Raw genomic sequence first — 27,863 nt, 5'->3', positions numbered from 1 at the left:
ATTTGGCACAAGTTAATGGTAACCCCAGGTATTAAGACTTGTACGGCTTAATATAACAAAAAATATGTCTCTTACTGAAATATATAATAGAAAACCCATGAACGATTTACGATATTTAAAAAATCCACATTGTTTTATACATATTTCGATTACATCAAATGGTTGCACTCGGTGAGCTACTGGTGCTACCTTTTGCTATTTTTACCTCTGAATACACAACTCAAAAATAAAATACTGCCACGATGCCAAATTGTGCAGCTTTAAGTTGTAATTTTCAGTCGAGGGCAACAAGAGAAGTGATGTTCAATGCTTTTTCTAGTAATAAAAAGAGGATAAATGAACAGGAAGATGCCTGTGGACAATTACAACTTCCTAAAGACTGTGTGTCTTTGTTGTCCATTTTACCCCTGAAGCTTTTGAGGCTTTTAGAGGACCACAGCTACTGAAAGAGCTTACAAACAGCAAATCAAAGAAACGCCTGATACCATCCTGACAGGATGTGCTTGCCATAAGGCTGCAGCCACTGAAGGAGTTTCTCAACATGGATTTCACTCAATATCCGGGGGCATTTAGAATTCTTGCGGGGGAAAATAAATCGATGGTACTGCATTTGGTTTCAGCCTACGTTAATATATAAATCGCCACCTTTAAGCTCTTTCAGTAGCTGTGGTCATCATAGCAATATATTATTTTCTGAGTTGTGTTGCAGTAAAAATAGCAACAGGTAGTAGGGCTGCTCGATTATGGCAAAAATCATAATTACGATTATTTTGGTCAATATTATAATCACGATTATTTAACATGATAATGACTTGGTCCAAAAATGTATATTAGTGATTAATTTAAAGATATTAATACAACAGAAAAAAAGATACAAATAAAAAAAAAAAAACAATGCTTTTTTTGGGAAGTCTAAAGTAGTCTAACAGCCTACTACAGAAATTCAATGTAATTATTTGAATGTAAAATAAAACAGCGTCTACACTGTAAGAATTAAACATGCTTTGTTTCTTATTAAAACTACAACAGTCCTACATTCAAGAGCAGTGAGTGATTTTTCTCTTTGCATTTTTATGTTTTATTAATATTAAGCACAGAGACGGCAGAAGAAATATTATTTGTTGCCGCTTTATGAACCAATATACTGTTACACATGTATTTTCATTCTCAACTATAAATAAATCAAGCAGGTCCTGTTTTATGAAAGTCACGTTACTTGATTTTGCTGATTTGCATGTGAAATTATGCTTTAATGGAGGAGTGAAAGCACACCATTGGAAAGGGGGCAAAATGCGGCGCAATAACCGTTTCATCTCGATTACTGTATTTACATGATTGTTTGAATCTGAAATCGAAACTGTCTTGTAAAATGAATGATAAATGTTTAAGATTCTGCACTATTTATAAGTCACTAATCAAATAAATGTGTGACAATGACCATGTTCAACTCCCTTCATCAAGTTTGACACAAACTTGTGGCGTTCATGCGGTTCAAACGCAGCTGTCATGAAAACAAAGAGGAGATAAACCAAATACTTCTCACTCAAATTAGTACGGTAATAATGTCATTTATATCAAAGAATAGTTAGAAGCATTCTCTCTAATGGTCTTACACTTCTGAACCCCAGTGTTTGTGTTTTCCACGCTGACCCTTTCCTCCCCTCTCGCGTGCATTTCCAGTTCATTTGCTCCGCGGCATTAACCTTCCGACATTTTCTCATTCCTAGCCCATCTCTCTGTCCATCCGTCATCTCCGCCGCCCACCCCGTCGCTCATCTCGACATCTCCGCATCATTCCCGCAACTTCCTTTACCATTTACCTGTGTGCCCCTCCTTGTCTTCTCTCCCTCTCTCTCCTTGTCAGTCTCTGTCTCTCTCTAATTGCTCTCCCTCTCCTGCTGAGCTCCAGCCCGGAGGCTAAATGATTTTCACTGCAAGAGACAGAGTGAAAGAAAACACAAAGCCGTTCCGAAAGAGACATTCCACAATTATTACTGATGATCTCTCTCGCAGCGTGTGTGTGCTGTAACCGTTGCCCCTGTGTGCTCTCTTTCTGTCGCTCACGCTCTGTGTCTTATTCTCACTTTATTCTCATTTTTTACTCATCCACCCTCCCCTGCTTTGTAGTGATATTTAATTCTATTTGGATGTGCAGTGTTTCAGAACAGCTTGTTGGTCATGCTTTTAGAACGAAAGTAGACAAGCCGTGTGTGCGTGTGCGGCCAGTTCGCGAATGCTACGCCATATTGGTCCCCCAAGAGACACACCCCATTAAAATGCCAGTGACAGCCACCATCTACCCCTGCCAACACCTAACATATTCAAAACGCTCCCCGAGTGCTCGAGAAATGAGAAATATAATAACCCAGCTTGCCAGCGCCACAAACGCGTACACAGCACGAAATTTGCACAGGCTCCAAGGTTACTCAATTTCACCAGCTTGGAGCTCCACGGTGGCATCCTAACCTCGTCTTTTTTCATCCCGAAAATACGCTCCGTGCCTACAAACGTGCTCCTGTTGAACTCGGTTATAGCTTTTATCAACAGATTGTCTCAGAACGTGGTGTGATTTGCGAGAAGCGGTGCAGGTGGTATCGCCGATCATCGGCGAGGATCCCTCGTGACAGCCGGGGACCCTGGAGCTTGCGGAAAGAGCGCAGGGGTTCAGGCAGCTGGTTGCTGCTGCAGTGTGACATTCCTCCAAGGAACAGCTGGATAGGAGGGCGCATCACATTACAGGTTGCCTGTAGTACCCACCAGCACCCAAGCATACGGTAGGAACACAAGGCCATCAACACACTCGTACTCTCACACAAACTTACTTAACATTAATTCCTTGACATGACAAATAGGGTGCTTCAGTCATGGTTTAGGATTTAAAAGCCAGCATCAGACCATCACAACCCATCATTGATCATTTTTCACTATAGTAGCCCATTTCCACTTGGTAAAATGGTAATTGAGAGAAAGTTTAAAAAAGGAATAAAAGACAAATGTGAGATATAACAACTGAACAAAATAACATAGTTTTGGCTATATAGTCACATTATGTGATATAAAGTCATACTGTGAGATATAAATTCACAATCTTGGGAAATAAAGTTGCAACTGAGAGATATAAAGTCACATTGTGAGTCATATTAGGAGATATAAATTCAGATACAATGGCACATTTTCAGATGTGGTTACATTTATGCGATATAAAGTCATTCTGTGAGATATAAACTCGATTTTACTAAAGACACAATTGGGAGATATAAAGTTACATTGTGAAAGGTCATATTATGAGATATAATCTCACAAATTTGAGAAATAAATTCACAATTGTATTACGCAAAGTCATACTATGCAATAAAAAGTCATATATATAAAGCATCATTGTGCAATATACAGTAAAGTTACAGTCACAGACTGTCGGAACTGTGAGATATAACGTCATATTAAACTATATAATGTCATATTGTGCAATATAGATAGATCTATTACCTAACTAACTACCAACTTTTGAACTCCATTTTTAAAATGTGATCTTGGACAAAACCAGTGGTTAGGGTCAATTTTATACATCTGGATGCTAAACACATAAGCTTTCCATTGATGTATGGTTTGTTAGGATATGACAATATTTGGCCGAGATGCAAAATCAAATCATTGAGAAAATTGCCTTTAAAGTTGTCCAAATGAAAGTCTTAGCAATGCATATAACTAATCAAAAATTTAGTTTTGATATATTTACAGTAGCACAATTTAAAAAATATCTTCATGGAACATAATCTTTACTTAACATCATGGTTTTTGGAATAAAAGAAAAAATTATAATTTTGACCCTTACAATGTATTGTTGGCTATTGCTACAAATATATCCGTGCTGCTTATGACTGGTCTTGTGGTCCAGGATCACAAATCTGTATTTAATGTTTTATGTAGCCTTTTGCATCGCAAAGACAGCACTAATATAATACACAATAAAATAAGTATCATTGGTAATGCTGACTAAGACTTTGAGATTAAAAAAAAGTCTCATGTTCAAACATATAATTTGTTTCATAACGGGTGAGTTTGATTTGCTTTCATTTTGTGCTTTTCCTGACTTTATTAGGCTGACCTGTACTGTACAGTGCTATTAATATATCCCCCCATGTCTGGCCTGCAGGTGAGAAGACTCATGGGCAGACAAATAGCAGAAGAAGAGCGATGGGGCAGCCAGCGGCAGGAAAGGAAGTATAGCACCCTGCGGTCAGTCAATGAACGACGCCTGGTGGCATCATCACAGTCTGTTACAAGGTCACTTTCAGAAACCTTAACACTCACTGTCCCTCGACGGTGAAACGGACTCATAACCCTTAATCAGGATCCATTGCAATTCTCAAAACACATTAGAAAACAAATTGCACTTTACTAAATGCATGAAAGAGTAGTAGTGGACAACTCCAGTCTAAACTAAGGTCCCCACTCAGTGAGACCTAAATCTGAAATATCAAATTACTATTGGCGGAAAAGGTTTCAAAAGCCACCCGGCTGGAGATAACTGAGCTTCCATGAAATTACAGAAATCAAGTGTTTGTGAGTGTTTTTAAATGGATTTCATAAAGTATTTGCAACACATTTAATGGTGTTTTGATTCACTTGAGGATTTGAAAATATGAACTGAAGAAACTGAAAGATCAAAGCTTAAAATGCTGTTTAGAAATTCTCCTGGACAGAGCTGTTTCAGAAGTCTGTGAGGAGATTTCTGAAGACCCAGCTGAGTTTGTTCTTATTTAACAAATGATTATTTAGGACAAATGGCTGTGCAACCTCTCGCTTGAGTTAAAGTGCTGGAGGAACTACCTAACATTTCTGCTGCTTGTGTAGTTTAAACTAAAGTTGACTTACACTGATTGTTTTCAGTCTTCCTCACTTAATATTTCCAGTCCTATCAGTACTCAAAGGGGAAATCTGATTTAAAATTGCTTAAAAAATTGGTACAGCCCCCTAGATATACATCTACCAGCCTATCTGTCCAATGTAGAATTGAATTGAAAATGTCTTATGAATTCAAATAGAGTTTGTGAGTTTGAACTGAGAGAAAAAGATAGAACATCAGATAGCTAGACAGAATGATAAAATGACAGAATGACAGACTGATATACTGAACGACAGACAGTATGACAGATACAATAGACAGACGTTCAGACAGACAGAACAACAGTGACAGAACGATAGATAGAATTTAAAGTGTATCAACAGATTTATCGACAGATTCAGACAGATACAGTAGTAGACAGATAAAGAGAGAGATACTGTAGATAGATAGGCAGAAAGGCGGAATAAAATGAAAACAGACAGAGACAGAACGAAAGAATGAAGCACAGACAGACAAAACAAAAAATGATGGACAGAATGAAAGAAATACAGACAACAAATGACCGACAGAACAAAAGAACAACACCCAAAATGAAAAAATGACAGACAAACGAAAGAACGATGGACAAAACGAAAGAAATACAGACAACAATAAATAATGAAAGAATGACAGACAGAACGAAAGAATGAAGGACAGATGGACAAAATGACAGAATGATAGACAGAACAAAAGAATGACAGACAGAATGACAGAGACAGACAGGAATGAACGAGGGTCAAATGAAAGAAAGACAAAATGATGGACAAAACAACAGAGACAGAGCGAAAGAATTAAAGACAGAACAAAAGAATGAAGGACAGAATAACGGAACGACAGACAGAATGAAAGAAATACAGTCAGAATGAAAGAATGACAGACAGAACAAAAGAATGACAGACTGAACAACAGAGACCGAGTGAATGAAAGAATGAAGAAAAAAAATGAAAAATGATGGAAAAATGACAGACAGAACAAAAGAATGACAGACTAAATGAAAGATTATGAAATGAAAATAAAAGAAGGACAGACAAAACAACAGAGAGATGACAAAACAAAAGAATGATGGACAAAATGAAAGAATGACAGAATGACAGAGACAGAATGACAGAGACAGACAGAACAAAAAATTAAGGACAGACGGATAAACGAAAGAAATAAGGACAAAATGAAAGAATGATAGATAGAAAGACAGAGACGGACAGGACAAAAAAAATGATGGACAGAACAAAAGAATGACATACAGAACGAATGAAGAACAGACAAAAAACAGAAAGTTGGACAGAACAAAAAATGAAGGACAGATAACACAACGAAAGAACGATGGACAAAACAAAAGAATGACAGACAGAATGACAGAGACGGACAGAACAAAAAAATGAAGGACAGATGAACAAATGAAAGCAGGAAAGACAAAATGAAAGAATAATAGACAGAATGACAGAGACGGACAGAACAAAAGAATGATGGACAGAATAAAAGAAATAAAGACAGAACAAAAGAATGATGAACAGAATAAAAGAACGACAGAATGACAGTCAGACAGAACGAAAAAAGAAAAGTACAGACTACCAAAGCAAAAGAAAAATAGACAAAATGAAAGAAAGATGGACAAAAAGAAAGAATGACAGACAGAACAATAAAACAATGGACAGAATGGAAGAAATACAAACAAAATGAAAGAAAGACAGACATAATGAATGACAGAGTGAAAGAAATGGACAGAAAGAATGAAGGACAGACAGACAAAATGATTAGTAAAATGAAAGAAAGACAGAACAAAAGAAAGATGGACAGAATGAAAGAAATACAGACAGAATGAAATAACAAAACGAAAGAATGACAGAACGAAAGTACAACAGACAATGAAAAAACAACGGACAGAACTGAAGAATGAAGGATGGATGGATAAAATGAAAGAATGACAGAACAAAAGAACAACAGACAGAATGAAAGAATGACAAAAAACGAAAGTCAGAATTTTGGCTTGCAAAACTGTCAGGGTTTGAGGGTTTGAAGAGAGACAGATTCATTTGTTGAGCAGGTCCAACAAAGGTATGTTAGAATAACTCTTAGTAGTGTAGCTCAAAACTGCCAGTACTCTCCAGCATTGTGCACTAGCCTACTTTGAGCACAGGCTCCCCTGCAACACAAAATACTGAAAATCCCTGCCAAACATGTTGCTGACAAAACAACAGTGGAATTATGAATCGGATTTGTAAACCACAACGTTTCCAATCAAAGCCAATCAAACAAAACTCCAAGGAGGGTAAAGGGCTGGGACACTTAAAGAGATAATCAAGAGACCCCGAGCACCAAAACATCACTTCCACAAACACAAAACCACAGAGGAACAATGGTGTTTTCAAGCACTTCAAGTACCAAATCTCAATCATGCCACTTTTATTTTGTACATCCAAATTATGACTGTTAGAAACAGCCTAGGGAGACCTACAGTTTTATGAGACCACAATTGCACTGGTACGCTAGAGCGCAAATTTGTTTTCTCTAAGCCTCACACTCTAGCACTGCTTTGGAATGCAAAAGATGTGCTAATTTATGTCCATACATTAAGATCAAGAAGAAACTACATTCATTACGAAATACAGAGAAGCATATATTGTTATCATAAAGTCCCTGCATATGCTCTCTAGCAATGAGTCCTCTGACATAAACATATGGATGCTTGTTATGCCAACCCCCCAATTTGATTATCATTTAACGTAACTATAATTGCATATAATTGATGTTACCTACCATAAAATATGTTAAAATGCATAATGGCTCAGTACGGTATTTATAGATGCCGTAATGAGTATATGAACGCGCGCTCCAAATGCTGAATCTGTGATTAGCTTCACGCTGTAGATTGAGTACGCCGTGGCACTTGGCACGTCTGCCGCGGGGCTACATAGTTCACTTCAGCCCTTTATTAAATCATAATCATCTCGGTTATACGGCGCAGGAAAACACGTCCCCAATTGGTCCGACAGACAGCGGCGCAGGCGGCTCTGCATAGGGTCGAAGCAGCAAGATTAAACATCCGTAAGAGCATTAGGACACATAAGAACATTAGGTGTGTATGTACACACACAACACATGCTCAGGCTTCGAACGGGTTCAGCCATGGTGTTAGATACCGTGAAGGATGCTCGGTGAGCGGGGAACTATCACTGACAGCATTGCCACCTGTTAAGCACACCATATTGGCTCTAATGACATACAGGACTGTCCATCTGTAGCGATGGTCAACAGCACCTAAGGCATTTTTAGTCTCGTAATTCCCTATTCCTTCTTCCAGCCGCTTTTCCTCACTCCATCTATTCATTCTGCTGTCCACGGGGCCCTAATGAAGATCAATGCTTGTCTTCTTACCCACTCTAAACAGCCGTCTCGTTTGAGCTCAGTGATCAAATGTGTCTAAAACTATTGGGTGGATGCGTCTGGATTTGGAGTTGGGTATTAACAGCACGAGGGGTTCCATTAAATTCTGCAGGAGCCGACTCACAGGCAGAAAGACGGTCCCAGAAGAGAACGCAAGTGGGTTTTTTTTCTATTCCACAGTGTCGTCTGAATGCCTCAGGCAGACACGCAGAATCATCATCATTCATTTACTCAACGCATTACCCCACCGCCTTCCCTAGCCACTCAAATGGCAGCTCAGGGAGATGGAAAGAGGATAAAGCCGAGAAAAAGCTGAGAAAAAGACAGAAAAAGAGGTGGAAACTGTGAAACAGCGAAACAATGTAAGATATACAGTGCCAGTCAAAGCTGTGTATGATTGAATATGATAATAAAGATCTTTTTTTATCTAATGGTTTGTAGTTAAATACTTGGGAGTACGGGTTTTTGCATTAAAAAAAATTAAAAAAATTAAAAACTGACACATTTTCTTGTTTTAAACAAATACCTAAACTTTTAAAATATGATTTATGCTTAAAAGAAGAAAACATTCATTTAATTTACTTTTTTTAATTATGCTTAACTATACCAATTTATTATCGAACACAAAAAAGTAAGACATAACCAAAGAATGAAGGACAGACTGCAAAACAAAAGAAAAGTAGACTAAATGAAAGAACGATGGACAAAATGAAAGAATGACAGAGAACAAAAGAACAACAGACAGAACGATAAAACAGCGGACAGAATGAAAGAAAGACAGACAGAATCAATGACAGAACGAAAGAATGACAGAATGAAAGGACAGACAGAATGATAGAAATGGACAGAACAAAAGAACAACAGACAGAATAAAAAAACAACAGACAGAATTAAAGAAAGACAGACAGAACAAAAGAATGACAGAGCGAAATAAATGGACAGAAAGAATGAAGGACAGACAGACAAAATTATTGTTAAATGAAAGAAAGACAGACAGAACAAAAGAAAGATGGACAGAATGAAAGCAATACAGACAGAATGAAAGAATGACAGAACAAAGAATAACAGAATGATAGAGATGGACAGAACGAAAGAACAACAGACAGAATAAAAAAACAACAGACAGAATGAAAGAAAGACAGAACGAAAGAATGACAGCGAAAGAAATGGACAGAAAGAAAGAATGAAGGACAGAAAGACAAAATGATTGGTAAAATGAAAGACAGACAGAACAAAAGAAAGATGGACAGAATGAAAGAACGAAAGAATGACAGAGTGAAAGGACAGAATGATTGAGAGACGGACAGAACGAAAGAACAACAGACAGAACGTTAAAACAACGAACAGAATGAAAGAAAGGCAGACAGAATGAAAGAATGACAGAGCGAAAGAAATGGACAAAGAAAGAATGAAGGACAGACAGACAAAATGATCGTTAAAATGAAAGACAGACAGAACAAAAGAAAGATGGACAGAATGAAAGAATGACAGAATGAAAGAACAGACAGAATGATAGAGAGACGGACAGAACGAAAGAACAGACAGAATGAAAAACAACGGACATAATGAAAGAAAGACAGACAGAACGAAAGAATGGCAGAGCGAAAGAAATGGACAGAAAGAAAGAATGAAGGACAGACAGACAAAATTATTGGTGAAATAAAAGAAAGACAGACAGAACAAAAGAAAGATGGACAGAATGAAAGAAATACAGACAGAAAGGAAGAACGACAGAACGAAAGAATGACAGAATGAAAGGACAGACAGAACGATAGAGAGACAGACAGAGCAAAAGAACAGACAGAATGAAAAAACAACAGACAGAATGAAAGAAAGACAGACAGACAGAACGAAAGAATGACAGAGCGAAAGAAATGGACAGAAAGCCAAAATGATTGGTAAAATGAAAGAAAGAAAGACAACAAAAGAAAGATGGACCGAATGAAAGAATGAAAGAATGAGAGAGTGAAAGGACAGACAGAAAGATAGAAAGACGGACAGAATGAAAGAACAGACAGAATTAAAAAACAACGGACAGAATGAAAGAAATGGACAGAAAGAAAGAATGAAGGACAGACAGACAAAATTATTGGTGAAATAAAAGACAGACAGAACAAAAGAAAGATGGACAGAATGAAAGAAATACAGACAGAATGAAAGAACGACAGAACGAAAGAACGACAGAACGAAAGAATGACAGAATGAAAGGACAGACAGAACGATAGAGAGACAGACAGAGCAAAAGAACAGACAGAATGAAAAAACAACGGACAGAATGAAAGAAAGACAGACAGAACGAAAGAATGACAGAGCGAAAGAAATTGACAGAAAGCCAAATTGATTGGTAAAATGAAAGAAAGAAAGACAACAAAAGAAAGGTGGACAGAATGAAAGAACAGACAGAATTAAAAAACAACGGACAGAATGAAAGAAATGGACAGAAAGAAAGAATGAAGGACAGACAGACAAAATTATTGGTAAAATGAAAGAAAGACAGACAGAACAAAAGAAAGATTGACAGAATGAAAGAAATACAGACAGAATGAAAGAATGACAGACAGAATGACAGAGATGGACAGAACTAAAGACGTTTAAATAGTTTTACTATTAAAGGTTATTAAATTATTTAGCTTATATTTGTATTAATGCTTACTGCATATAACACATAATTGCAATTATGCATGGGTAATATCTCAGGGAAATTTGATCAAATAAACACAGCATCGATGAGCATAAGAAACTTCTTTAAAAAACATAAAAAAAATCTTACTGATCCCAAACTTCTGAAAAGTAGTTTATGTCTAAAATTTGACTGGTACAGTAACTTATGGGCACAGTTCAATACTTTGATCCTCCAAACGGGGTCAGCAATGGAGTATGACTCACAGAAGAGAGGTAATGTTATTTTTCACCCTCCACCACCAGGCTCTTGATTTTCTGATGAGAAGAGCAATTGTTCATCACAGCACATACTGTAGCTTTAACAGAGTAGAATCAACGGCTGATTAAGAGGCTGATTGAAACATTATTCTGTGACCTGCAGAGCTCGGCTTCCTCAGGATTCAAATAGACAAAGACAGCAAGGGGAAAAAAAGCCTGGGATAATGTGACTAATGCCATTAAGATCAGTGATGTGATAAACATCCAGGCACAATGTTCTGTGGGAGATGTCTTTCCGTCTCAGTGTGAGCTTTTTCCCCCCAATTTACTGTGTTCAGGTCATATTGGGTAGTGATCTTTGATTTTCCTCTGCCAAAGCGATTAATCTCAGCTCATTATTCAATTTGCAAAAGTGGTTATTTAGATAAAAGCAAAAGTCAATCAACATCAATTAAAAGTTGATAACAATGACTTGTGTTAAAAGGGATAGTTCACTCAAAAAAGAGAAGTCATCATCGAATCATTTACAGAAAAATGTTTTTGTCAAAACAACACTAGACTTATCTTTTATTGTATGGAAAAAATATTTCATCAAAATATATTTCAATTCCTATTCCTATTTTGTATTCAGCAAAGCTTTAAATTGTTCAAAATTTAATAATTGCTGTTTTTTTTTTCTATTCATCAAAGAATCCTGAATTCCATGGTTTCCACAAAAACATTAAGCAGCACAAATGTTTTTGACACTGATGATCCAATGATTTCTAAAGGATCATGTCATACAAATGTCTGCTGAAAATTCAGCTTTGCTGTCATTTTAAATTAATCATAGAATTTTTGTGTGAACTATCTTTTTAAGAGAATCATAATGTGCTCCTTACCCTTCCAATGAGCACTGGTTCTGGCCCAGCATACTCCTCAATGACAAAGAACTGGTTCCAGATCCAGCTTCGTCGTCTCCTGGAGCGAGAGATTTCCCCTTTATGTTGATTTCGCCCCTCATCCTCATCTTCATCCTCATCCATTTCCTGGAAAACAAGGCCTTGTCCATCTCTGCCAGGGTGAGAGTCCACAGTCATTTCTCCGCTCTCCTCCACCTCCTTCCTTCCCCATTGCGGATCTGGTGGGAGTTTTAGGATGTGACTGCTGTCAATAGGTTCTGAAATTTTAATCAATGGATTCTGAGTGGCACCGAACAGCATGCGAACGCTCTGATCTGATTCCCCTTTAACGTTAAGACTCCTCTCAGTCAGTGAGCCGAAAGCGTCAGGCCGATGTCCCGAGTCAATTTGAGACGGAGTGTGTGATACGTCCATATTGCTCTGACCAGCGAAGGGATTCGTCTCCGTGACGGGCATGATCTCACTTTGGGGAGTTGATGCTAAGTGAGTAGTAAAGTGTTTGAACTTCCATGAAGCAGTGCCTGGGTTACCTCTCACCTCCATTTTTCGGTCTCCCTCGCCTAGATCCATAGTGAATCCGGTAAATTGTTTAAAGAGAGTGTGAATGATCTGATCTGGATTTGTGCTGGTATTTGTAAAAGTGCTTGAATGCAGCTCTGCAGTCTGGTTTTCCGAAGTAGAAAGTTCAGGAGTGCTTGTCCGGTCTTGTTTTTTCATTTTAAGCCCCTCTACCTGACTGTGATCCATGTTGATCAAATCCCTTTTCCTGCTGTGACTCATTTTACCAGGAATATTTAGACCTGGAACACTCTGAAGCTGGGAATTCACAATCCGTACGAGGTTTTCCTTAGATATCAGTTTTAATAAGCTTCCAGTCAGGTTAAATTTCCGAGGCAAATCTGGAGTGACTACTTTTGTACCCGCTGTAGTGTGAACAGCAGAATTTGAACTTGCTCTGGATCTTGAGGGGATTTTGAATCTGGTTCTGTTGAAGTGTATCCCAGAAGTTGTCCTGTGGTGCATCGGGATCCATTTGTCAACTCTCCCAGCTTTCTTTGTATTATTTCTGCTCCTTTTAAACTCTCTAGAGTCATCAATTGGTGTTTGTATCTTCAAATCTGCTTGTTCGGAGTCTTCAGGTGGTTTGGCATTAAACCCAACAAAGGTTTCCTTGGTGAAGACAGGAGAAACTCCATGGCTCTGGTGAGCTGTAATCTCTTCAACTTCCTCAGGACCAATCAGTTCCTTGATTCTTGTCATTGTATTGCCATCCCTCTCTAAACTTGTATCCCACTGATCACTTGCTCCATTTCCTGTACGCTGGGTGTGAATTGAGCTCACTCCCCGTCTCCGAACAATTTTAGTCAAACAGGCTCCGCCTGCAAAACAGAGGGACACCAATAGGAGCAGCCTCCTGTCAATCATGTCGTCCGTTTGTGATGTATTAATTTAAACAACAACTGATGAAAAGGCGTGTTCGCTTTCCAGTTGTCTTCATTCTTTCGTTCTTCTCTGTTGGCTCTTCTCCACTTATTCCTCCATTACACCGCCAGTTTACGCAGAGCGTGCGTTAAGTCACCTGTGTTCACTTTATGTATCTCCCTCTATCTCGTAGAGCTTCTGTGTTTTGGTGTTGGCAAAATGTTTTACTCAGTTTCCCACAGAGGGTTGGATGCCCTAAGAGAAAAGATAAAGATAATTAAGTTAAAACTTTAATCATTGCAGTATGTTAATTAAAAGTGGAACGACAAGGCAAGGTAGCAGAACACACAGCCAGGCTGATTCATTAACGTATGAGTAATCGCAAGACAGTAACATCAGCAGCATCATTAGAATTCAACATGAGCCAAGGTGGCTGATATTTCCTTGTACTGTCGGATGTCACAAGTATCATCAGAGAGCTTATAAGAAAATTGCGTTATGACATTTCATTTGTGCTCATTGAAGATAGAGGCCTGATGGGTAGCGCACACACAGTGGTGCTCTGGATCCAGATAATGTGTTGTTTCCTGTCTTATATTTGACTTCCCTGTTGAATAAAAGCCAAATGCCTATTTAAAAAGTTACAGTTAAAGGAGAAGTTCACTTCCTGGACAAAAATTTACAAATAATTTACTCACTCCCTTGTCATCCAAGATCTACGTGTCTTTCTTTCTTCATTTGTAAAGAAATTATGTTTTTAGAGAAAAACATTTCAGGAATGTTCTTCATATAGTGGACTTCAATGGCGCCCCTGAATTTGAACTTCCAAAATGCATTTTAAATGCAGCTTCAAAGGGCTGTAAATGTTCCCAGTCAAGAAAGAAGGGTCTTACCTAGCGAAACGATCAGTTATTTTATAAAAAAAAAGATTACAATTTATATACTTTTTAACCACAAACATTTGTTTTGGTCTAGCTTTCTGGACTGTGTGTATTCCTATTTATGACAGTTAGGGTATGTCGAAAATACTCCCATCTCATTTTCTCTCTCAACTTCAAAATTGTTCTACATGGCTGTTTTACCTTTTTTTGTAAAGGGCGTTTGACCTTTAGATGTTCACTTCGTAAACACTGGGTTGGGACTTTTTTCAGCGATGTATGATGATTTTAAAGTTGGAGGAGAAAATGAGATAAGAGTTTTCCGATATACCCTAACTATCATAAACATGAATACACGCAGTTCAGCAGAGCTAGACCAAGATGAACGTTTGTGGTTAAAAAGTATATAAATTGTAATGTTTTTAAAAAAATATCCAATCGCTTTGCTAGATAAGGCCCTTCTTTCTCAGCTGGGATTGGATGGGTTTACAGCCGCATTTTGGATCTTTTGAAGCTACATTAAACTGCATTTTGGAAGTTCAAACTCAGGGCACCGTAGAAGTCCATTATATGGAGAGAAATGCTGTTTTCCTCCGAAAAACATAATTTCTTTACGACTAAAGAAAGAAAGATATGAACTATGAACAACAAGAGAGTGAGTAAATTATCTGTAAATTTTTGTTCTGGAAGTGGAGGTTATTTTCTTTATCATTTCACCTTTATAATTAAGTTCATTAGCTGAGTTCATTAGCATGTTAATTTATATATATACAGTATATATAAATTAACATGAACCTACTTTAATAAATGCAGTAAAAAATGTTAAAAATAATACAAATAAATAAAACACAGACATAAACATGAAAACATATTTTATACTCTCATCGGCTTGCATACTGTTCATTACATTCATGTTTGATACATTTTATTTTACAAAAGTGTCTCATTAATAGCAAACATTAAATATTTTTTTATATCAGATGTTCTCGAACAGAGGGCCGGGACCAACTAGGAACCTAAGCACACTTCCAATGGGGCCACAAGATGCTCTGAAAGTATTTCAAAGAATAAAAATAAGTTTGAAAATAAGCCAAAACATCTCGAAATCAAGATACCGCAATTTTTTAATGGCCTTTTTCATGCTTTTTTTTTAGATGGCAGAACAGTGGAGACTGACAGGAAAGTGTTCGGTGGAGAGGTGGGAGCAGGGATCGGCAAAGGTTCCTGGGTCGGGATTTGAACCCAGGTGAAAGTTTTGATTACAGTAAAAGTACCAGTATATTTATATATTGGGGAGCTTTGGAGTCTAAAGGAAGTTGAGAACTTGTGATTTATTATATATCATTTTTGAGATGACCTATGTGTGTTTTATTGCAATCAACTCTAGTGGTTTTTGAAGTGCAGTACCTCATTCTGAGACTCCCTTTTGTGTCAACACTTCCAGACCTAGTTCAAGTGTTTCAGTTCGAGTGTTTATTTGTTTTTTGAGCAAACAAGACAAATGTCCGTTAAAATTGATTTTGGTAAAAATCTATGCAAGCATGTTCTGACTGAGGACTGAGGGGGAGAAAACACTAAGCATTTGAGTATTTTTTTTACTGAAATGAATGACAGACTTCTCAAGCATTCAAGCATTCATGCATGCCATCTACTTCTCTAATAGAAGCTCCTTCCAAGTTGGTGATGCATTATTTCACAGGTTGATTTTCGCAATTACCTGGAAATGAAGCTGTTTCTACCACAATACATTAGGAACTGAGCAATTTTACAGTTTAAGTGTGATGTTGAATGAGGCTGTCTGATTTCGCTAGACATGAACAATGAGGCACTGCAGTGTGAGTTGTGTTTATGAAGAGTAATGAACAGTAAGTTGAATGATGGTAATGGTAAAACTGCATAACCCTGCATGATGGGTTGTGTATGTGCACAGAGATGCCCTGCGGGACATATAATTGCAAAACAAAGAATTGTGGACTATGGAACTACTTTGACTCAAAAGCAGTGTGTTATGAGTTAGAGCCCTGGAAATTGCATAAAGCCAGCCAATCAGACCATAACTGGTGATTTGAACCATTTTTATGTGCAATATGCTTCAAACATTCAGCAAATAAAAACTATTGTGGATTTACTGTAGCTGCACATGAATGCACCAGGGATTCTACACTACATTTAACTCTTGGCTAATGTCTTTTTAAACGCCAAGTAAAGGTCAGTTTTAACCCTGGGTTAAGCAACATTTGTCATTTTGTCATTTTAAAAGGTGATTACCACTGATTTGGTAATTGCATCAAATGTATACTATGTGATGCCAGAATGCCAGTTGTTGAGTTGTTTAGCAACAGACAAGTAATTATGAATAGCTTCAGTACTTGTCTTTTTAAATATTCATGTGCTTTGTACAGTTGCAGAAAATTTCCATGCACCCATGTCTGATGAAAACGGTGGTGACAAATGTGTTAAAGGGATATTTCACCCAAAAATGAAAATTCTGTCATTAATTACTCACCCTCATGTTGTTCCAAACCTATAAGACCTTTGTTCATCTTGAAACACAAATAAATATATTTTGGATGAAATCCGTGAGCTTTCTGACTCTGCATAGACATCAACACAACTAACACATTCAAGGCTTGCGGTATTCTCGTAAACGCACGGCGAAGACTGATGCGGAAGAAAAGAACTTGTTGAATAATTTTGTTTTCTTTGCGCACAAAGAGTATTCTCATAGCATGATAATATTAGGGTTGAAGCACTGATGTCACATGGGCTATTTTAACAAAGTCCTTACTACTTTTCTAGGCCTTGAATGTGGTAGTTATGTTGCTGTCTATGCAGTATCAGAAAGCTCTTGGATTTGTGTTCCAATGATGAACGAAAGTCTTACAGGTTTAAAACGACATTTGAGTTAGTTATTATTGACAGAATTTTCATTTTTGGATGAACTATCCCTTTAAGGTTAATGTGAAATGAAAATTCACACTGTTTTCTAAATGTATGTTAACAATCTTACTGTGAATAATTCATTGATACATTTTCACTTTTTTAATAATCCGTTTCACTTGAATTTACATCCTAATATGGAAGTAATACTGTCGGTGCTTCCATTTCATCATGAGTTTTACAGGATCAATAAAGCTATTCTATTATTTACTATATTTTTAGCAGACACAAGATAACCAGAGCGACAACACGATGACATTCCCACAGACAGACATGCAGTTATTAAAACAGGTCACATCCTGTCAGTCAATGTTAATCACCTCATGAATATGCAAATAAGAACTTTAACCCAGCACTAACAAACGCACAGTGTGAAATCTATGAATTACTAACCATGAATAAAGTATGAACTGTGTGAAACATGGATAAGATAACCGAGGATTACATTAACCAAGTGCAGGAAGCCCAACTGTGATAATTGCTGAGTAATGCGGTGTGAGTGTTATGGCCGCTGTAAATGCTGTGACATACAAGTACAGTCGTGGCGCTCTGGGTCTTGTCAACACGCCTACTGAAGTATAACCGAATCCTACGTGTCCTCACAGGATCCCCAAATTTTCTTGTTCCTTCTCCCTCCTGATTATTCACACAACCCTTCATTCTTGAACAAATATTCCTTCTGTCTCTTAAAAGCTTTTCTGTTCATGTTATATTTTCTCTTTCGTCACCTCCTCCTACTCACCACCTGTCTCTCTCTCTGCCTGTCCCTTTCCATTTCACAGCATTGTTTTAATACGTTATCGTCTGCTTCTCTCTCCTTTTCTTCGGCTACCTCCACGTCAATCACGATTGTGCTTTAACCTCTCTCACCTTCTGCGCTTTGACTCGCTGCGATCAATCAGCCAATCTCCGCAGTGACATTGGGATTGACGGCCGTCTGGCACCTGCACTGATGCTAAAGTAAATGAACCTGAAGCCGAGAGTCTTACCGGTGATTCTTATAGATTATACAAATGAAAAAACACATTACTGTGCAACGACGGGCTCCAAGTCTGCCCAGCAGCAGATTTATACAATGAACAAACTAAACAGCTGTTTGCTGGTGCATAGCAGTTAAGGTTCATACAAAAGTGGATTTGTTTTTGCTTAAACAACAGACGAATATGCGCCAAACAAATCATTCATGCAGATATGGTTGATAGGAAACTGCTGATAGATTGTTGTGCTCTCAATTTAACAAGCTTGAAAACGACGAAGAGGCAAAATTGCAGAGGCAGTGAAATCTTCCTGCCAGCAGTGACAGTTTCTTTAGATTAGATTCATTAGATGGGAACTTTTTTTTCACACTGGCTGACTTATTATTGATGGCTAGACGGTCATAACTTGGGTGCAGATTTGGATTTGGACGGTAGAGGCGAGTTTCTTGATAATAGACTGCAGAATAGAGTTGTAGGAATATTTGTAGCGGCGTTGACTGATTGTAATGCAAGTACTGAATACGATAAAAGTGCAGTGTGACATGTTTTCATAACACAACAGCTGTTTCTTTTTTAAAAAATGTGTTTTTTACAGCTGCAGTACAGATGTTTCACATTTAGTCATTTTATGTACTCAAACTGCCTTTAAATAAAGAGTAAACATAAAGAAAGAAAAAAGAAAGTGGGAATTCTAAAACAAACTCCAGTGTAATATTTAGTGGACAAATACTTAAAGGTAGAGTTCATCCAAAAATGAAAATTCTGTCATTAATAACTCACCCTCGTGTTGTTCCAAACCTGTAAGACCTTCGTTCATCTTCAGAACACAAATTATATTTTTGATGAAATCCAAGTGCTTTCTGATCTTGCATATAGACAGCAATGCAAATGAAACGTTCAAGACCCAGAAAGGTAGTAAGGCCATCATTGAAATAGTCCATCTGACATCAGTGGTTCAACCGCAATGTTATGAAGTTACGAAAATACTTGTGCGGAAAAAAAACTAAAATTATGACTTTATTCAACAACAACTTCTGAAGATAAACAAATGTCTTACAGGCTTGGAGCAACATGAGGGAGAGCTATCCCTTTAAAATGTCAACATTAAAATCTAAACTTGCCATATTTATTACCCCCTATTCCTGGGGGGTGTTTCATAAAACAAACTTACCAAATAAGCCATGCTTATTTCAGTTATTGTGACTTATATTGAGCCAAATCAAGTGACAATAAGTCAGACTAACTGAAATGAGCCTGTCATGATATGGGCAGCATGGGAGCGCGTCCGCCACGCGGCGGCGATGGAGGTGTTCTTTCGGGGGAAGGCAGCCGCGCAGGGGCGCGCTCACGTTCCTCTGACGGCGGCGGTGACCGCGGACGTTCCTCTGACGGCGGCGGTGCCCGCTGACGTTTCTCTGGCGGCGGCGCCTGCTGACGTCCCCCTGGCGGTGGTGCCCACTGACGTTCTCCTGGTGATGACAGCTCACGTTCCTCTGGCGGCGATGCCAGCTCACGTTCTTCTGGCGGCGATGCCAGCTCACGTTCCTCTGGTGGCGGTGCCCGCTGATGTTCCTCGGGCGGCGATGTCCGCTCACGTTCCTCTGGCAGCTGTGTCAACTCACGTTACTCCGCTGCACCGGCCTGGCCCGCCATCCCTCCCCCTGATTCACCTTCCTCCGTTCCTCCTCCCTCCAGATTGTTTGTTTTGGAAACGTCTGGAAGCCGTTCCCTTGAGGGGGGGTACTGTCATGATCTGGGCTGTGGGGTTTCCCTCAGCCACCTGAGGTCGCTGTTTCCCTTTCCCTTGCACTGCACTTCCCTAATCGTTTACACCTGTCTTGTTGTCATTAACACTCATCAAGCTCACACCTGTTCACTATCATATGGACTATAAGAACTCTCATTGCCCACTATTCATCCTGTCTGCATTGTCTTCGTATGTCTGTCTCTGTGTTTCTGGCTCCTGGTTCCTGGATCTCTGACCGTGTTTCAGTTCTGTTTATTTTGAGTTGTGTTGTGCCGTGTTGTCCTTTTGTTCTGTTTATTTTTCTATTTTATTATGTTATTAAAACTTCCTTACCTGCACTTGGACCCAGACCTCATCTCTCAGCATCCCGCGAACGTGACAAAGCCTGGCTTATTTGGTAACTTGTGTTTTCATGAAACACCCCCCTGGTCTTATTATGAATGATTCATTGTTATATGTTATCCCAAATAAATGAAATTGTTTTGTAATCCGTAACCTAAATGTAATAACTTCCTCTAAAATAACTTTTCTTTGCCATGAGCTCTTAGATAATATTAAACCAAACTGCTTAAGCAAAATTAGGTTATTTTTGACTCCATTCTGTTATGTAACACTCACTTTCCACATACCTATCAATTCTCAATTCCTTATTCAAATACTTTTCCCTCAATGAACATTGTTTCACTCAGAAATGTGTCAAATTAGGAAGGTAAAATTATGCTGAAAATACTCGTAAACATATTTGTGACGCTGGAACCAGTCATAAGCGTCAAATAATCTTTCCATTTATGTATGGTTTGTTAGGCTAGGACAATATTTGGCCGAGATACAACTATTTGAAAATCTGGAATCTGAGGGAGCAAAAAAATCAAAATATCCAAGAGAAAAAAATCCAAGAGATATGGAGATCTTCATGCAGTTTCATAAGTAAACTGGACAATTGTACACATTTACAGTGGTCAAAAACTAAATATGGGTCATTTTACACACCACTCATTATGTTGAAACTAGAAATGTATCTTTAATTTATCAACAAACATACTCTCTGAGTGCCATAAATATTTTTTATCCAAAGTTGTCATGCCTGTAACTCTAGAAGTATAGTATTCAAGATATTTTAATATCCTTCTAGATTCTCATTCTTAATAAACTTTTCTTTTGGAATCTTCATTTTTAAGGCCCTGTATGATTCAGTCCCATATATATATTGAACCCCAAAAAGATTCCAAGTCCAAATTTTTGAATTTGACACATTTTCAATTGTCAATTACCAAATGTAGGTAACTTTTTTAATAGCAGATAGTTGTGTTCAAAGAGGAATGTCTGAGGAACAAATAATACTGAAACTAGAAATATATTCTGTTTCCCTCCATCAAAACAACTGAATAGTGGATTACTCAGTAAATATACAGCTGTGACATTTAATACTTTGGATTTCATTACTATATGTGACCCTGGACCACAAAAACAGGCTTAAGTAGCACAGGTATATTTGTAGCAATAGCCAAAAATACATTGTATGGGTCAAAATTATCAAATTAAGAAAATTACCTTTAAAGTTGTCCAAAAGAAGTTCTTAGCAATGCATATTACTAATCAAAAATTAGGTTTTGATATATTTACAGTAGGAAATTTACAAAATATCTTCATGGAACATGATCTTAATATCCTAATAATTTTTGGAATAAAAGAAAAATCGATCATTTTGACCATTACAATCTATTGTTGGCTATTGCTACAAATATACCGTGCTACTTAAGAGTCCAGGGTCACATTTGCAACACATAAACAAGGAAACTGGTCAAATGGAAATTAAACAAAAATCTAGTTTCAGCTTTACAACAGTTAGATGCAGTTATAACCTCCATAAAATAAACAAAAAAATATAAAAATGAAATAATTAGGGATTTCTGTATATATATCTACTTGTACATTTGTACAGTTTGACAAGTTAATGTTAACCAAACCTACTTTATTGGGTCATGACCTCCAGACATCAAACGAACTATTTGTTTAATGTCTAGAGGTACTTTAGATGACAATCCAATAATAGTAATAATAGTAATTTAATAGTAGATAGGAAAGAAGTTGCAGTCTAACGCTACAAAGCTCCAGGTTGCTAACACAAAGGTCGCTGGTTTATTTCCAGGAAGGAGTGTCCCACTGGAGAGGTTCTGTGACAGCACTCTTGCTCTACCACTGTTGTGCTCCTGAGTGAGACACTTAACCTCGCTCTGCCCCTGACTAAGGCTCTTAACACCAGCTTGTTTAAGTGCCTCTGCTCCAGGCAGACTGTCCCTCCAATTACAGCACTGCTTTAAATAAAGTGTCTGCAAAATGACAAGCAACCATGCTGGATACATTTAAAAGCTGTGTATCTTAATAAAACCGTTTTCATGCTCCAGTCCCCAAAATATGCACATAGAGAATTACAAGTGGCACAAATTGTCTTTGCATATTTCGCTCAGCCTATTTACTCACCCATCTACAGTATACAAATGTATGTGCATATCTGGACGGCGTGGGGAAAAAAAATCTCCCATTTGTGATTCAAAATTCTGCCCTGAATTAACCTGCACAGTTCAAGTACAAGTAACACGTCTTATTTCAGAAAAAGAAACCTCAAGGTAATCTATTACAATACTTTGCAGGATATTTGTTTTTTCATGAGGTGTTTTGATGCAGCTCTGCCTACGCTTCACTGATGGAGCCAAGTGACAAAAAAAAAAAAGGAATTTCTTAGGGCTACAAAAAGCTACAAAGAGCCCTTTCTAAGGCGGAAATCAATAAAGCTGTTGCCAAACTTGAAGAATGAAGAAGAATTAAGCAGTAAAGTAAGCAAAGTCAGCAAAGTAATAGCTGTGCTAAATGCTAATCGCACTTTGGATTAAAAGTAGATGGGATGGTGTACCTGAACAAGAAGACATGCTGGTTGTGAAGTCATGGAGATCTCATGAATTTTAATAATGGTCCATTAAAGTCATGTCGGAAAAATCTTATCTTCGTGTTGAACGTACGGCACGTCTTAAGTACGAGCAGGAATTCTAGATAACTTGGGATTTTCTTTTCTCTTCCTCAAGTTTTCAAGTTGAGGGTGTGTCAATGAGAAAACATTTAAGATGCAATGGATCCAGCATATGAGTTAATGATAAATTTCTTAAAATTAATGAATTCTTTTTTCCATTAACAATAAAACTAAGTTGCATGTGCAACAATTTTCATAGATAATGTTGTATAATTATGATAAATGAATGATATATATATATATATAATGATTCTGCATTTTTATAAGTAAACTGGACAATTGTACACAATTACAGTAGGGCTGCAACGATTCGTCGACGTTGTCGACAAAAATCGATAATAGAAATAGTCGACAATGAATTTCATTGTCGATGTTGTCGCCAGACAACCGAGTGAGGCATCTTACTGCCGAGAGTCGCACATACGCAGCTTCTATGCTGAGCGATAACATACAGAAATGGCGGCGTCCAACGCAGCAGCTGCGCGTACCAAAACACGCCCGTTTCACACATACTCCGTCTGCAGTGCGTTTTTTTTTCCACACCCATGTTAACGGATTAGAACGTTCACAATGTACGGACTGCAAACGCGTTCTGTGTGAAAGCAAAACGAGTCTGTGCTGCTTCTTCACCGCATACGTAACGCACACGGACTGTAGACGCACTGCAGACTGAGTATGTATGAAACAGGCGTAAAGTTTGGGAGCATTTTAGCCTGCTACGGCGAATTAAAATATTACCTGCATGGTTTGTAACGCCGGTTTCACACTGCACGCGTAAGCAGGGCGTAAGCAGCGCGTATTTTTTTCGGCGCGCATGTTAACAGATTATATCATTCACACCGCACGCAGGGACGGCGCGGCAGCGCGTAGCAGGAGCAGAGCAGAAGCGTCAGTGCCGCGATCGTTTCGGCGCCGAGTCTATTTTTGCTGCGCAGCTTACGCTGGGTTAAAGCCACAGTGCATCGTTCTTGATCAAATCTGACTTGATTCACACGAAAAATAACAAGTAATCCATAAAATCGTGTATCACATGTATCACAATCACGGTTTAAAAGGCTCACCAGCAAAAATAATGTAAAAATAATGTAAAAATAATTTTTTTTTTTTTTGTAAATAATGTCAAAACAATCACGTAAGCAAAGTTTGTACTATTTTCTGCTTGTTTTGATAAATACAAGAATAAATAAATATATAGCCTACTACTGCCATTAAAATGTTAATGTAAAACATTTTAAAATACAGAAATAAAATCATTTTTAAAAGTAAAGATTCTAAAGGTATGAAGGAGATCCTATAATTATTTAATATAGATTTACAGTAGTACCAACAAATTATATTTTTATATGATATGTCTTATAATGTTTTTAAATATAATGGTTTCATTATAAACGTGGTGATTATCTCAAAGTTGGACAACCAGCATAAAAAATATGAAATATACGATATGAATCTAACCATGTCATGGCAACAAATGTAAAAGTCATCTATTACTTATCTTGTAAATTATTGTGCCTTTAGCCCCAACAGCAGGGGCAATTTGTACCCCAAATACCATACTTTTACATATTATTTTCGTTATTGAAAACCTGTTGCTATAATTATCATAAACCTTAATTATAAACTGGTAATCATTAAGACGATCTTTGTCTAAAAATATATTTAATATTTTAGCGTTTCTCATTTGCTACCTGAATCTACAACATACAACCATATCACAAATCAAAGCACATGACAGACAGTTGTCGGAGAACACCTGAAATGCGTGACCGAATGAACTATAATCGTCTATATTAGAAGTTGCGGTTCAGCTGCGCGCGACAAACGCTGCCAGTGTGAAAGCAAAACGGATGCGCGCCGCTTCTGCTCTGCTTACGTGCTGCGCACGCGCTGCTTACGCCCTGCTTACGCGTGCAGTGTGAAACCGGCGTAAAGCAGTCCTTGCGCATCACGGCAGCACCTCTGTGATGCACGAACATTTAAAGAGAAAGCACGTCGGACAGTTGAATGAAACGGAGTTTGGCTGGCCTCGGTAAGATTTAAATAAAAGCCAATACGTTTTGTTTTGGATATACATTTTTGTTTACTGTTTTATTGCTGCTGATGGTTTACAGGAAGAAAATGTTTACTTGATTTTAATTTATTTTTTTCTTATAAAACAAATGTGCCTGTCCATTAAAAAAATTATAGAGTTTCTTAATTTATGCATTTATGTCTGTACTGACCGAGCACTGTGCCTAATTGGTTTTAGACAGGGCATTTTTATTTACTTTTAGTATGAATTGGCCTATCAGCAGCAAAATATGCATTTTTCATTGAAGTACCCCCTTCTTTCTTGTGTTTACTATAATTTTCCACATAATTAAAGCAATCTCATGCTAAATTTGAGAAAAATTGAATAATTATCCGATTAGTCGACTAATCGTTTCAATAGTCGGTGACTAGTCGACTATTAAAATAGTCGTTAGTTGCAGCCCTAAATTACAGTGGTCAAAAACTAAATGTGGGTCATTTTACACACAAACTAGAAATTTATCTTGTGATTTTCTGTCAACACAATTGCATAGAACATACTGTCTGAGTGGCATAAATATTATTTTTCTAAAGCTGTCATGTAACTCTATTAATAAATATGAATACTGGTCCATTGAAGTCATGTCAGAAAAGTCATATATTCATGTTGAACGTACATGAACGTCACCACAGTCTTAAGTACGAGCAGGAATTCTAGAAAACTTTTCTTTTCTCTTCTTTGTGTTTTTAAGTTGAGTGTGTTAATGAGAAAACATTTAAGACGCAATGGACCCAGCATATGAATTAATGCTACATTTTTTTAAATTAACAAATTCTTTTTTCATTTACAATAAAAAAGTTGCATGTGCAAAATACCACAGCATTATAGAATTTTTATAGATAATGTTCTATAATTATGATGAATTAATTAATATATAATGATTCTGAGTCATTCTGTGTCAAATCAACCAAATTTCGGAAACTTCCATGGCTCATATTTTTGATTTTGTTAAAAAAAAATTCTGTAGACAAACAAAGCCAAAATATTAAATGTCACAGCTGTATATTTACTGAGTAATCCATTATTTGTAGAGGTGGTCAAAATGACAATTTTCACTTAAGATTTAAGATGGAATTTAGAGGAGTGTAAAATGACATTAGAAAGCTGGGAGCATCTTTATTTCATTTTCACACAGAGATCGCTAGGTCTATTAGTAAAATCTATTTACTTGAGCACATTTTGTTTCTTTATATGCCAACAGTGACAGTTCTAAAATGGCAAAAAGCACTTTTTGTGTTTATGGCCTCAAGTTTACATGCCTGTAACTCAAGAAGTATTAAAGATGTCTTAATATCCTTTTAGATTCTGGCTCTTAACGAACATTGCTTTTGGTATCTTTATTTTAAAGGCCCTCAAATTCAGTTGTTTAATGTGAAACTAGAAATTTATCTTGTGGTTTTCTATCTACACAACTATAGAACATACTGTCTGAGTGCCATAAATATTCTTTATCCAAAGTTGTCATGACTGTAACTCTTCAAGTATTCAAGATATTATAATATCCTTCTAGATTCTCATTCTTAATAAACGTTTCTTTTGGAATCTTCATTTTTAAGGCTCTGTATGATTCAGTCCCATGTATATTTGAACCCCAAAGAGATTCCAAGTCCATTTTTTTTTAATTTGACACATTTTTAATTGTCAATTACCAAATGTAGGTAACTTTTTAAACAGCAGATAGTTATTGTGTTCAAAGAAGAATGTCTGAGGAACAAATAATACTGAAACTAGAAATGTATCTTGTTTGCCTCCATCAAAACAACTGAATAGTGGATTACTCAGTAAACATACATTTGTGACATTGAATATTTTGGATTTCATCACTATATGTGACCCTGAACCACAAAACCAGTCTTAAGTAGCACGGGTATATTTGTAGCAATAGCCAAAAATTCATCATATGGGTCAAAATTATCATATGGGTTCCATGAAGATATTTTGTAAATTTCTTACCGTAAACACATCAAAACTTAATTTTTGATTAGTAATATGCATTGCTAAGAACTTCATCTGAACAACTTTAAAGGCGATTTTTTATATATTTTTTTGCACCTCTGATTCCAGATTTTAAAATAATTGTATCTCAGCCAAATATTGCCCTATACTAACAAACCATGCATCAATTGAAAGCTTATTTATTCAGCTTTATGTATAAAACTCAATTGAAAAAAACCCTTATGACTGGTTTTGTGGTTCAGGGTCGCATATATGTTTGTCTTTCTACAGAAAAAAAAAATATTAACAAAATCAAAAATTTAAGCCGGGTTGTGGATCTCTGGTTGAGTTGACAAGGAATGACCAAGCTCCTTCATAAATTGAATAAAAACATTAAAAATCAAAAACACACTTCTAATCATTTTGTAGATGCAGTTTTTAAAACCTTGTTAAAATTGTATGCAATTTTAAGTAATTCGCCATTTCGCTTTGACCAAAGTTAAAGTCAAAATATTGCAATTGCAGACTTCCCTGGAGGACATGAATGCACCATAAGAATATGCTTAATTATTTTAATATAGAATATTTCTTCAGTTCAAATTCAAAACTGATTTTAAAACAATAAATTCACACAATGATTTGAAAAAGCAATCATTCTTGCCAACCAATTCGAGTGCTTATATTTGTGGTGTATATTTTATACGTACACCATGGTAACATTTCCGTTTGCATACAACTTTTTAGATTTCTGATTCACCCTGCTGTTAGTTCTTCTTATAACAAACCATTTATGCACATATTCAATACCTGACACAGGAAC

The 27,863-nt window shown here is 37.1% G+C and overlaps 1 protein-coding gene across 1 annotated transcript in view; it reads right to left on the bottom strand.

Annotated features, from left to right (window-relative positions):
• cdh24b (cadherin 24, type 2b) overlaps positions 1-27,863 on the bottom strand; it is a 223,490-nt gene that overhangs the window by 106,276 nt on the left and 89,351 nt on the right. Inside the window, exon 2 of the mRNA XM_073849380.1 lies at positions 12,028-13,725. Within this exon, the coding sequence (XP_073705481.1) occupies positions 12,028-13,473 (1,446 nt within the window). The 5' untranslated portion in view covers positions 13,474-13,725. The remainder of the gene's footprint in view (positions 1-12,027; positions 13,726-27,863) is intronic.

The sequence above is a fragment of the Garra rufa genome, chromosome 10 (assembly GCF_049309525.1).
Source record: "Garra rufa chromosome 10, GarRuf1.0, whole genome shotgun sequence".
In the NCBI taxonomy this organism is placed as follows: domain Eukaryota; kingdom Metazoa; phylum Chordata; class Actinopteri; order Cypriniformes; family Cyprinidae; genus Garra; species Garra rufa.
This window is presented reverse-complemented; position numbering and strand designations above follow the sequence as displayed.